At 51.4% G+C, this 11,698-nt stretch overlaps 3 protein-coding genes across 3 annotated transcripts; 1 reads left to right on the forward strand and 2 right to left on the reverse strand.

The window, feature by feature from the left end:
* Window positions 1-937: 937 nt before the first annotated feature.
* Window positions 938-1,750, forward strand: UCRPA7_2880 (putative thioesterase family protein; the record flags this gene model as incomplete). The annotated part of the gene is made up of 1 exon (XM_007915431.1): window positions 938-1,750. One exon carries the CDS (start codon window positions 938-940, stop codon window positions 1,748-1,750), a length of 813 nt encoding a protein of 270 aa, XP_007913622.1.
* Window positions 1,751-2,034: 284 nt separating this feature from the next.
* UCRPA7_2881 (putative cryptochrome dash protein) lies at window positions 2,035-4,283 on the reverse strand (the record flags this gene model as incomplete). Its single annotated transcript, XM_007915434.1, has 3 exons — window positions 2,035-2,061; window positions 2,669-3,725; window positions 3,778-4,283. 3 exons carry the CDS (start codon window positions 4,281-4,283, stop codon window positions 2,035-2,037), a joined length of 1,590 nt encoding a protein of 529 aa, XP_007913625.1.
* A 3,546-nt stretch (window positions 4,284-7,829) lies between these two features.
* On the reverse strand, window positions 7,830-10,769 carry UCRPA7_2882 (putative nonsense-mediated mrna decay protein 1 protein; the record flags this gene model as incomplete). Its single annotated transcript, XM_007915395.1, has 1 exon — window positions 7,830-10,769. The coding sequence occupies one exon, from the start codon at window positions 10,767-10,769 to the stop codon at window positions 7,830-7,832; it is 2,940 nt and encodes a 979-aa protein (XP_007913586.1).
* Window positions 10,770-11,698: the final 929 nt, after the last annotated feature.

The raw sequence follows: 11,698 nt of genomic DNA on the forward strand, positions 1-11,698 counted from the left end.
TCCCGGGCAGTCATTGTGGTGATGTGTCGTGAGGTACTCAGTGACAACGAAACCGACGCCCTTCCGAACATGTTCTCTTAACCAGGTGTCTAGGTGGAGAGGTCGGTGTTAGTTGACTCAGCCGTCATGTTGTGACAGGTAAAGAGAAAGTCAACAGCCGATTACCAGAAGACACGGGGTCCTTATTAGCAGTCTGAGGCCTTTCAAGCAACAAAACTTGAATTCGAGACTATCTTCCGAGATTACCCTACGGCGTAGGAGCCTATTGAGTCACGAATCATTCCGCTGTGTGAGGCAGTACAAGATACTTTTTATTTCCCTTTTGGACTTAGTTTAGACGGTTGGAAGGGACGCTACGTTTGGGTCAACGAATCGCCTGGGAACAGCTGAAACGCCGTGACCACCTTCTACGAATGGCAAATGTTCAGAAAGCATTTCTACTACGAATGCTGTTTCTTACGAGATACTTCAAAACTTTGTGTCGGGATATTTTCGCTCAGTCTCGGCCTTGATCAGTCGACGAAGCAATTGACAGCGGGCTCCATGCATGAAACTCGATATTGGAGTCAGTCAGCGGCACCAGGTGACCCGGATAATGGCCCGGGCGCCCCCGAATTGACCCGGCCCCAACGGCTCCCTGCTAGCGGATAACGTTATTTTGCCTGCCGTGGCCGACAATATAACGAGCCACTCTGCCGAGGATCGTGTCACATCACGATGAGCGCGCAATTTTCGAATTATCTACAACAACAGCATCATGCCTCCCCCAGTGCGACATCGGCCGCTTCTGCAGCTGTTTCAATTGCAGGCGGTCAACTCACAATCGCAGCTACTCGCATCTAAGTCATCAGCTCTCCGATGGCATGAAGTCGCAACGCGCCTTGCGCTGAGCCAACCACCGAGTCGGGGCTTTCACGGCTTTGGCTCATCGCTCAAGATGATCCAGGAGCAGCGCCGCTACCAATCGCAAGCTCAAGACGCCGCCCTCGATCCCAGCGCCGCCGCGAAGCAGCAAGTATCAGAAGCCGCTGAACAAACGAAGAAGCCCCGATCGCGCAGGCGCATCATCTCCGCCCTCATCTTCCTCCTTGTCGGCACCGCCGCCGGCTCCTCCGTGCGCCTCCTCCTAGACCCGCCGACACCGCCTCTACCGGGCACAAAGGAAGATGGATACACAATAGAAGTCATTCGATCGCAAGCGGCACAGCTGCCGGTCGTGAAATCCCTCTCCGCCGACCCGGCTTGGGAGTCCTGGCCTGCCTACACTGGCCTGCCCGCCGATCACCTAACGAAGCGGCTTACTTCGGGGCCCCTTGCGGGATCGCGCGGTTTGGGCGCATACCAACAAATCTTTCACAACGCCTCGACTGGCGAGGTAGTCACCGTGCTGTGGTTCGGGCCGGGCACGGCGGGCTGGCCGGGCGTGGTGCACGGAGGTACGATTGCGACGATCCTGGACGAGAACTGCGGGCGGTGCGCGGCGCAGAGGCTGCCCGGCGGCACGGGCGTGACGGCGCGCCTCGAGCTCAACTATCTGGCGCCAACGCTGAGCAACGGCTTCTACGTCGTGCGGGCGCTGCCGATGCTGGATGGCGACCTGGCGGACGAGACGGAGCGCAGTAAGAGTGGGCGCAAGATCTGGGTGAGGGGATGCCTGGAGAACACTAACGGAAAGGTGTGCGTCGAGGCGAAGGCGCTTTTTGTCGCGCCAAAGGGCTATAAGCTGCCATCGATCAAGGAGGGATTCTGAGAGGCTTAAAGGCGCAGCAGACATGGTAAATATTCAAGCGGGCTATAGGACATAGCTTGACAAGAGCTTGGCAATGGTGGATAATTTATGTGGGCATTGAAATCATAGGTATTGTGGTGGTCAAAAATATGCATGTTGAAGCAGTAGCATGGTATGGAGTTTGGTGGTTTGATTCTTACATCAATAGCAAGCTTGAATTATGCCAAGGTCTCTTTTACAATTCCAACTCCATCCTCTGTGCTGCTGGGCACCGCTTTCCGAGATAGCAAGCAGATCCAAACCATTCAGCCGTAACCAGTGTATCCGAACCCCTATTCAGTTCCCAAGATCCAAACCGCGAATAAGAAAATATCTGAGCAATATGTTCTATGGCGTGGTATCGTGCGATTTCAATTTCAATAGCCACTTTGAGCTGTTCAAAGAACTTCGGGACAAATGCCACGAGGACAAATCGCTCTAAGCTCCCGCATTCGCAGGGGGTGCCCACGAAGGTCGAGGGGGTCCCATGTAGCCACCGCGGAATGCCCCTCGACCACCACCGTACCCACGCCCTCGATAACCGCCACCTCCTCTGCCACGGTAGCCTCCACGATATCCACCGCCCCTCGGATATCCACCTCTATTAGGAGGCGCACCACTCGGGCCACTAGGGGGCCCAGTCGGCTGCTGAGCGGGAGCACTGCTTTGACCGCCGGTGGACTGCCCCTCCGGCGAATTGCCTTGCTGTGGCCGTCTCGTACTACCCCGTCTACGACCGTAGGGACGCTTTGAACTTCTAGGCTTCCCTTCGACGAAGAATTCGATTCGCTTGATCGGATCTGTAACCATCACGTTCCCAACCAACCCAGCTTTTTCGAGTTCTTCCTCTGGCGTGGTCCATGCTTGAAAGACATTTTCCAACTTCTCCAGGTTACGAACCTCCGGTACCCAAGCTTTGACGTAAAGACCTTCTTTGTCATAGTCGAACGCTTGTTTTACCGGATTGAAGATTCGATCCGGACCGCGTGGGTCATTTCCAACCCCAGCAACATACTGCCAGTTTGCCCAATTCGAAGAGACGTCATAGTCCACTAGCAGCATCTCGTACCACTCAGCACCATAGCGCCAGTCAATTCCAAGATGTTTTGCAAGAAAACTTGCCACGTTTTGGCGTGCTCGGTTAGACGTATAACCACTGTGAATAAGTTCCCGTTGTGAAGCATCGATAAAACCCATACCCGTTGTGCCAGCATTGAACCTCTCGAGGATTTTAGTCACCTCTGCCGGTCCTGGCTCTTGTGCGGGAAGGGCTTGTTTCTCATCTGCAGTTTTCCACTTCGGCTTCTGTTCTCCATCTTTGTAGTGCTCTTGTCTTCGGTAACCTTCGAGACGGAATAGACGCGACTTGACTTTCTGCGTCCACAAGCGCATAAAATCGCGCCATAATAGCTCAAAGCGCACGGCTTTGGTGCCATCATTCTCGCCTTCGCCGTAGCCCTTCACATTCTCATAAGCCGAGTCTTTTCCGTCCTCGTATTTGGCCATCTCTTCGTGGATTTGCCGGGCTGTGATGCATCCTTGGGCAAGAAATGCAGAAAGTTTCGTACTGAAATCTCTACCCAAAAGGCCATTGCGAGTGTCCTTATAGTTGACCATGACCTCCGACTTCAGCAAATGTGCCAGCCGTTCATGGGAGGAATCCTCACCTCCTTTAAAAGGATGAACTGACGCAGTGTTTTCCGGGAAGGGAGGTGGATTAGGTACGAAGTTCTTGACGGGATCAACGATTGCCTTTTCGAAAGCATCGTATGTTGTGGGTATCTCAAATGGCGCCTCTTGCGCAGGGAGCTCAGATTCTGGGATCATGGGCGGCAAAGATGCCTTCTCTGGCTTTGGAAGAGTCGCGCGCGGTTTTTCACGCAATGGTTCGCTCTTCTTACGGTACTCCGTGAAAACATCAGGAAGAACACCAGAGTTTTCGATGGCCAAGTCTCGGCTGTTTGACCAACTTAGTTGCGCTTCTTGCCAGACTATACACTAGCACTTACTCGTCGATGAAATACTTCTCGTCAACCCATAATTTGAAGTCGACTCCCTCCTTCTCACAGATTGTTGAGACTGCCTCCTCGTCTCCTTTCTCCTCAGTACCTTCAAGCCCTGTTGCCCAAACCGCGCCGACTTTCAGCTGCTTTTGATGTAGTCCATCAATCAAATTCTGAACCACATTGCCCAGAAGGCCCACGCGTAGAAGAAGACCGCTCTCAAGATACTCCAGAGAGGTCTTCAGGTTCCACACCGATTCGCCGATGAACTTTGCTCGATGCGGTCCACATCTCCAATACTTTCCGACCTGGCTTCTCGCCTCCGGAAAGGGGCTTTTGCTGCCATCTTTGATGAATCCCGATACCTCTATCTGATGAGGTGGGAACACAAAGACAGGAAGCAAGTGAGTGAAGCCGTGATCAGTCGAGGTCGCAAGATGATGGAAGATTGGGTTGTCAGACACACGTAGGTCTTTACGTATCAGATAAATGAGCGTGTTGCCCGTCGGCATTGTCTCAGATATTGATAGAGACGGTGTCAAGGAAGGGACGAGCCGTGAAGCTTAAGGGCTTATCAAACTAAGGGTCCAATCTCAAGTGGACAGGTGTGGAAACAAAGCTCAACGAAAGCGACAATGGGATGAATCAAAATCAGAACCAGACCCAGACCCAGACCGGAAAACAAAGTACAGTTGATCGACTGAAGTCTTCTTATTGGTGGTGATTTAAGCTTTCGAAGAGATTTGTTTGACTTTTCGGCTCTATAGGCTCGGTCCGCAGGATCGGACAATTAGTTTATAAAGGCCGGATGCTTTGATGTTCCTGAAAAAGCATCGAGAGCAGAGAGGAGCTTTCTCAAATACATGCTCCCTTGTCCTGTGTTGGCCGGGGATGAAGAGCTCGCGTATGGGTCCAAAACGCCACACGCGACAAGGCGAGTGCTGGGCTGGATCATTGTGACGGCCAGGCAGGTAGCTTGCCCTTCGTCCGCAGGGAAGCGGAACATGAAGTGGAGATTTGGAATTAGGATCGTGGACGATATGTTGCTTGTAAAAGTCCATGACAGTGAGAGTTGTTGAGTTTACTATGACGATTCACAGACCCCTGCTCAGACCCCTGTCAAGCCCAGCGATCGCCCCACTTTTCCGACCGTGTGGATGGCAAGCTTCAATCAGGGACCAAATGACGAATGGGGAAGTCGCGCCCTCCTCGATTCGCTCCTGCTGATTTCTGGGTCCTCGCCGCTCATCTTGATAGGACAGGGCGAGAGACGGGGATCGTGAGAGCAAACGAGAGCCACAAACTCGTTAACTGGGGTCTTTGGACCCTGTGATCCAAGCTGCCGGTGCACCACCAAGAGAAGCACGACCTTAACGACGAGGCACAAGCACGGACTGGACCCTTGTTTCCGGAACCTGGCGCCTGTCAAGCCGCCGATTACTTAGGGATGAGACATCCATGCAAGCATCGGAGACCATCTGCAGGACCAGCGACTGTGCAGGAGAGCTACAAGGGAAACCCGCGCTCTGCACGCATTCGACGTGAGAAAACACTGGGACCGATGACGAGTGCCCGCATAGGATGGATCGAGATGCCTTTTCGCGGTCCAACGCATTTGCTGCAAATTCGCGATCTTGGGCCTCACTTTTCCATTCCATGACCCCGGAAACCCCAGATGCCGTCGTGGGACCATTTTTGACCGTTCCTGACTTGGAGCCCGGACCCTGGATCCCCAAAACGGTCGCTTATCTGCCCTGACTAGAGTACTCTACGGCTGCTCATCCTTACTGCATTTAGCCCATGTGAAGCATACATCCTTCTCGCCTTACTTTTTCAGCCAACCTGTTTTTTTGCACGCTTGGCAAGGGGACGACTGGGGCACCGGCGGGGATGAAGGCATTCACAGCTTGGATTGCCCGATTGCCAGATACGAAACCGCAGCCACACATTATGCCCCTGAGATGAGAAAGACTTTACCTGCAGTTGCGAATACTGTCAGCAAAGTTGACCGGGTTGCCACGATGAGAAACGCCAAAGGATAGCCAACGGACACATGATAGAAACTGTGGTCATTAGAAAAGTATCCAACAATGGTAGCGACATGGTCGATCTCGCAGCCACTGGCTAAAGATGTTGCTGCCAATTGCTACACCTACCACAGGTTCGTTACTGTATTGGGTGCCTCTGCTCTTTTTGCCACTGCTCCCTGCAGTCTGCGAAGCCCTGCGACAGGCCACAGGAGGACTCCTCCCGACATGTGGCTCTTCCTTAGACCTGTTCCAATTTCTAGTCCATCCTTGTCATCCGTTCCTCACCGGCTCCGATCTGCGCAGTGAGGCTGCCACGGATACGCATCGAGGGCGAGGTGTGCAACCGAGTTCACAATGAGCTTCAATGCCGACCGGGGTGCCGGGACACTCCCGATCCCTAGGAACCGCCATTGTATCAGCACCATCGTCTCAGGATCGTAGGCGGTCCCTTTTCTTCCTCTCTGCCCATGCTCAATCATTTCGTCCTTTTTCGCCTCGTCTGTCATGAGCTCTGTGTCTTGCCTGCCGTGGACCCCTAAAGTGGTTGACAGGTCTTATCTTGCCGTGTCACGGCAGAACTTTGTCTTAAATTGAAGTCACTGATACGGCCTTTACCGGATCCTTATCTCTAGATGTATCAATGAAATTTACCATCCAGTTGCCTAAGTCATGAATTGTTCCTAGTAGTTGAACGTTTCCACATGATTGTCGATTCGGTGTTCCGATGGTCATCAGTGGACGGAGCGGCCCGCTGGACGTCAAAACCAAGAGTAACACACACCACCATCGCTTAAAACAATTTGTATCAAGCCCTGCTACCGCTGAGATCTAGACCCAGATAGCCGGGAGAAGCAAGCATCTTGACAGATCTTAGGCTGGTCGATCTCTGCAGTTGACTCGAACACCTCCGTTTCGAGTGCAACTGGGTTCGGCATCGGACTGCGCTCCGGTCGACGTCACCCAATCGCAAAAGCCTGGCCAGCAATTCGAACTGGTGCTCATCTGGCTAGAACACCCCACCGATTCCGAGACTTGAGAGTGCTTCTCTTGGTGAGGAGACATGAATCCTTTAAAGACGCAGCCGACACTCGAGAGTTGCTTTTTCGTACAGACTCGCGCCCTCGACTGCATTTGGCTCGCGCGAAAGCCATCTTCGGCTACACCTTCGCATATGTCATCAATACTGCCTACGAAAGTGTAACACCACCGAAGCCTCAGCCACATCACGCTGCAGGCAGTTCTCGCGTGTGTTGATTATGTTGGCACAGGTCGCTAATTGTTTCACATAATGCACTACTCGCCGAAAGGTTATCGGGCTGACCGAAGCGGACTGAGCCTCAACCTAACTTAAGCGCGGGCCAGACTCCCAATACATAACGATCATAAACTATGTCACGCCTGACTTCGTGATCGAAAAGTGTGATCTCCTATAATCTTAATGTCGACTATTGGAACGCAGCTGCAAGAGCATTTCGCCTTCCGCGGAGAAAGCAGATTCTCCTAAAGGAGTTATGTCATCGCTTGCCAGTGATCTCGAAGGGCCGGACTGTTCAGAGATGAGACACAATCTACAATACACTTGGCCATATGTCTCCTGACCACGAACCCAGACCATGATGCCTCCGTAGGATGATCCAGAATGGGTTATGGTCTAGGCGCTCAATCACATCAGGAATTTGTCACGATTTGGTCAAATCGCGGAGAGAAAGAGACATGATGATGCACCTCGCGGCGCCTCGGCTGCTCGGAAGGCATGGCAGCTAGTGTGACCAGATTGATTTGTCAAAGGCGGTCGTGATTATTATGATCATTATTCATGTACAATACCACAGCGTGACAACCAGGGAGGTCCATTGACATCCACGGCGTACACCTCCGCAGAGGTACACACTACCTCGAATATAGCTACATATCCCTCAGTGTCTCATGAGTATCAAGTACCAACACAGCCCGATATGACGAGTCTACATAGTCATCTGAGCTATTGATCAGGATGATCTTTCCTAAAACTCCATGCATACCCACGCCCTACCACCAATCGCTACCAGACGGCAGAGCGTCTTTCTCAGCGATGATTCGTTTTGTATTTTTCGTGACGGGCTCCTCTGGAATTTGGAGATTGACAGGCGCCATGGGGCGTTCTGTGTTGTCCAGTCGGAGAGCATCCCCATGAAGTAGGTGTGGCTCCTGAACCGTCCGTGTCAGGTGTCCGAGCAGATTACTGGTGTCTTCTTCCTGGAGGGATCTCTCCGGAACGATACGCGTGAGATCATCTAACAAGCGGCATACTTCGTCCTCGGCCCAAGAACAAGTATTCGGTGTCTGCTCTATGAACGCCTCTTCGACTGGTGCTCTCTCGACCGGTCTCTCGGTTGATCCTCTCTCGATGAGTGCTTCCTCCCATACTGCCTCCTTGACAGGTTTGTTCAGGCCTTCCTCCTGCAGAGGCTTCACCGCTGTATCGGACTCTCGAATTGCGCCTGTAGCTATGGTTGGTGTGGATACTTCGACCACTGGTGTTTGTGGAACTTGAGACATCTTTGCAGGACTCGTTGGTTTCGTTAAGCGGAACTCTTCTTTAGACATGCCATCCACGATCTCGCTGTCAATGTCAATGGCAATACCCGGCGTTCCAGGGGGAAGTGGAAAGATCGGCGGCTTCCATTCCTTATCCATCAGTGGGGAGCCTCTCCTGCGGAGTCTCGCAATCTGACCCAGCCTGGCACTGTGATTCCAGATTCTTGTAAGATTCACGGCGGGCACGGAAGAGCGACCCTTTGTACACATTCCAGGATTCATCATGATAATCTCAGCCTGTCTCGCTCGAGTCAACGCGACGCAAAGACGATGAGGATGATTCTCGGACTCCGTGCCTTGATGGCGAACGAAGTCAAGGAAGACAACATCCGCCTCACTTCCCCGAGCCGTATCGATTGTCCGAACCTCCAACCGCGAGTCGACGTTAAGTTGTTGCTGCAAGCCAAGTTGTAGCTGCTTGATGGCTTGTTGGTAACGGTGAAGTGCTTCTACATACGGCACGATTATCAAGATGGTGCCACGCTCGGGTTTATCGATTCTCTGGAACATGGAATCTTTCAGCAGCTCGAGCGCTCGCTGCATCACCCACGTCATGTGTCCCTGGTTGTACCAACCAGTGCCCTCCTGCATCTCTCCACTATTGTCCATCCAGACGATTATTCGTGGCTCCTGGCACTTATGACCACTGATAAAGCGCTCGAGATACACCTGAAGATATCGGGCAGTCGGGGGAAACAATTCGTCTTCTTTATGACCAGACACCATCGCATTATTGTAGAATAGGCTGGAGGCAAGTCGTTCGAGCCCAGCAAAGGCGCGGTGGTTGATTAAGAGAGAATATTTGGTAGCCCCAGCACGATGAGCTCGCTCCATGGTAGAAACCAGCAATTGTGACGCAAATGGATTAGCACTAGGATCATCCGAGATAACGAACGGCCCTGTTTGCCGGTGATCACCGCTGAGGATCCATGCTAAAGGCTCGTAGTTCGCGATGGCGACCAAAGTAGATAGCTCTCTTGCTTGCGGAGACTCATCAAAGATTACAATATCAGGCTTGAAGAAGCCGCCCAAGCGAGTCGCGGCAGATACAGTAGTCGTGGCTATGAAGTCAATCGTATTCAAGGTATCCACGTAGAGGTCGTTCACCAGAGTTTTGAAGTTTTCATACACTGTATGCTTTCCGTACCGCAGCGCCGTGGCCAGATAATACGCCAAATCGCAATATCTACCGGCCTTATTCTGTTCATAGTATTCCCAAACAGCTTCTTCAAGAGTCGGAGCGATACAGTTGGTCTCGGTGGCAGGACCAGTGCGCTTAAAACTCTTCACGCGTGCCATGATCATGAAGTTGTCCAGGAAACGAGGGTTCAGGCCCTGGTTCCCATACTGCCAGGAGTGTAAACGGATCGCCTTCTTCTTTAACCCAAGTTCCTTGTACAGCCGCATCATCTTGTTCGCTATGTCATCCAACAAAGGCTTGTCGATATCGAGAAGATACAGCACTTTTGCGCCGTGCTTGTTTGTGCTCTCAGGTCCATGCACCACTAAATCTTCGTACTGGATGGCACAAGTAAGAATCAAATTCCAATGAGTCTTGCCCGCACCAGGGCCGCCGGGAATGATGCAGATGCCACAAGGAAGTTTAGCAAGAAGATGTTGATATGCAATCCGTTGGTGCTCATCAAATCCCTGGAGAAAGGAAATCAACTTCTGGGGCAGATCGTGGGGGTTGCTGATATAATCCTTCAGATGGGGGAAATGGTAGAATAAGTCGATAGTGAACGCTGGATTCTTGAAGTTCATCAGGTATTGGAAGGCCGCCTGTTGCTTGAATGTGCGGGTTCTCTTGTGGTCGTGGACGAGTGTATTCAAGGCTCCAAGCTCTGCGTTTATTGTCGCTGTTGAAAGATGGAGTAAGAGATTGATCAGGACGGCCTTACTGGGCCAAAGCTTCAATGGTTTTTGAGCAGGTCCAGCGTCCTCACCCTCCTCTTCGTCTAGCATTGGTCGAATATGAGCATTGTGAGGAGCAAAAACCTTGAAGGCGTAATAGCTCTGATATTCTTCCTCAGAAAGGCCGAGACTTGCGCCAGGATTTTCTATGCGCTCAGCAACGCACCAATCTGACTTCTCCGTTCTGCCTGTCTTGCTGAGGAGCTTGATCTGACAAGTCTCGCCTTGATGAGGCAATCGCCACTCGGTTTTGTCGCCGGGAGCGACGAGGAACAACCAGTGGGATTTCTTGATGCTTCGGCCAAGGCTAGCAATTACCCATGCCCGAAATTGGAATCTTTCGCTGTTGAACACCTCAATATTACTGGACTCATTGCTGAACTCTTTTTCGGTGCCTACCCGGTGGCGGGTATCGAATTCTCGGTTGTCATCGAACTCGTAGATGGGTTGAATGGGAGACACGCCTCGACCCGCCATGGCGATCAGATACCTAAGGAACTTTAGTAATTGTCCTGTAAGTGCAAAATATATGTTCTCGAGATTGAATAAGCTAACCCAATAGGTAGAAAATAGAAGTCACTCACTGCAAGATGGTCGTAGCTGCCAGACAGACGATGTTTGATTCGATTTGTGGTCGCTAAATCGGGAAAGGTAAACGAATGAGTCGACAAATGGGGGGGACAAAAAAAAAGTACCTACTCCGGATTCCGACGGCCTCAAGCAGGGAAACGCGGGTGTTCTCGCAAGATGAGAGTGGCTAGAATGTTGACCAGCTTCAAACAGAATGCCCTGCTCCGATCTCCGTCTGAGTATCTAGGACGATCATTCGAATCTGATGAGATTGCTCTGAAGATGTAGGAGGCTACCTATGTATGTTATAGAGGGAAGAGACTGCTGATTGTAATGTAAGAGAGCGAGATAGGCTCATGGCGCTTCGGAATATGAATTCCAAGGCAGGTACTCCTAAATAGGAAACACCTACGTAAACAACCAAAGAGCTTGGGCCTTTCGGGGATTGGTTATGCACATAACCATTCAGAGTGCTTCACAAAGGCCATAGTGCCAGATTTACTTAGGTAGCTTGCGAAGATCTCTTGGCGTTAGGGTGACTCCAGTAGGCAGGTGGCTCAGAAGCCATGGTAGTTCAGCAAAGAACAAGCTCATACCTTGAATATTATCAATAGTGCACTGCTAAAATTGATCCTAACATAGAGCCCATGCTGACTGAACTGTTTTATGCCTCATCCCTTTTAAACTTTCTATTTAGGTGATTAAATAGAATGCATTTGATCTACATTTCGTGCCTGTGAATTGTTTGTTCGAACCAATAGCAATAATAAATTAGCTCCAAGCTGTCCAAAGCTAAATATGCTGTTCTTTAATTCATTGTCTCTTGCGGCAAGGTC

Source organism: Phaeoacremonium minimum (genome assembly GCF_000392275.1).
Source record: "Phaeoacremonium minimum UCRPA7 unplaced genomic scaffold PA7_03_scaffold_212, whole genome shotgun sequence".
Lineage (NCBI taxonomy): Eukaryota > Fungi > Ascomycota > Sordariomycetes > Togniniales > Togniniaceae > Phaeoacremonium > Phaeoacremonium minimum.